This window comes from Fonticula alba (assembly GCF_000388065.1).
Source record: "Fonticula alba strain ATCC 38817 unplaced genomic scaffold supercont2.1, whole genome shotgun sequence".
In the NCBI taxonomy this organism is placed as follows: domain Eukaryota; order Rotosphaerida; family Fonticulaceae; genus Fonticula; species Fonticula alba.
The window spans coordinates 19,277-19,782 of NW_009242971.1; the positions used below are offsets into that span (position 1 = coordinate 19,277).

General features: G+C 65.2%; 1 protein-coding gene across 1 annotated transcript in view; it reads left to right on the forward strand.

The window, feature by feature from the left end:
• H696_00003 (hypothetical protein) overlaps window positions 1-257 on the forward strand; it is a gene marked incomplete at both ends in the record, with an annotated part of 697 nt that extends 440 nt beyond the window's left edge. Inside the window, one exon of the mRNA XM_009493845.1 lies at window positions 59-257. Within this exon, the coding sequence (XP_009492120.1) occupies window positions 59-257 (199 nt within the window). The remainder of the gene's footprint in view (window positions 1-58) is intronic.
• Window positions 258-506: the final 249 nt, after the last annotated feature.

Genomic DNA, 506 nt, shown 5'->3' on the forward strand with positions numbered 1-506 from the left:
CTCCCACTCCTTTCTCACCCTGTGCCGGACACTCACCTCCCCTCTTCCCCCACCCCAGGCTCTTCCTCCAGCAACAGGCAGCCCAAGCGCAGGCGCAGGCGCAGGCGCAGGCACAGACAGCATCCCAGGCACCGGCTCAGCCCGCCGACACCAACACCACCGACACTGGGTCGCCCACGCCGGCCCCGGTGCCCGGCTCCCCGGCCGTTGGTGGCAGCCGCGAGAGTAATTCCGTGGCCGAATCCCAGGCCGTCTAGCTGGGTGCCCCTTCTTCCCCTCCTCCCCTCCCGCTGCGCCCCTGCGCCGGGTGATATATGCCAATAGATGTCTTCGCGGGCGGCCGCCCTTCCCCCGATCCCCTTCCCCGGGCAATCTTCGCACATACGTCCCCATCACCATACACGCACACACATAGGCAGGGGGGAGCAGGAGGATGCGTTGTTTTTCTGTGTAGTACAAGGACAGGGGGCCAAGAAGGTAGGTATAGTGTGTGTGTGTGTGTGTGT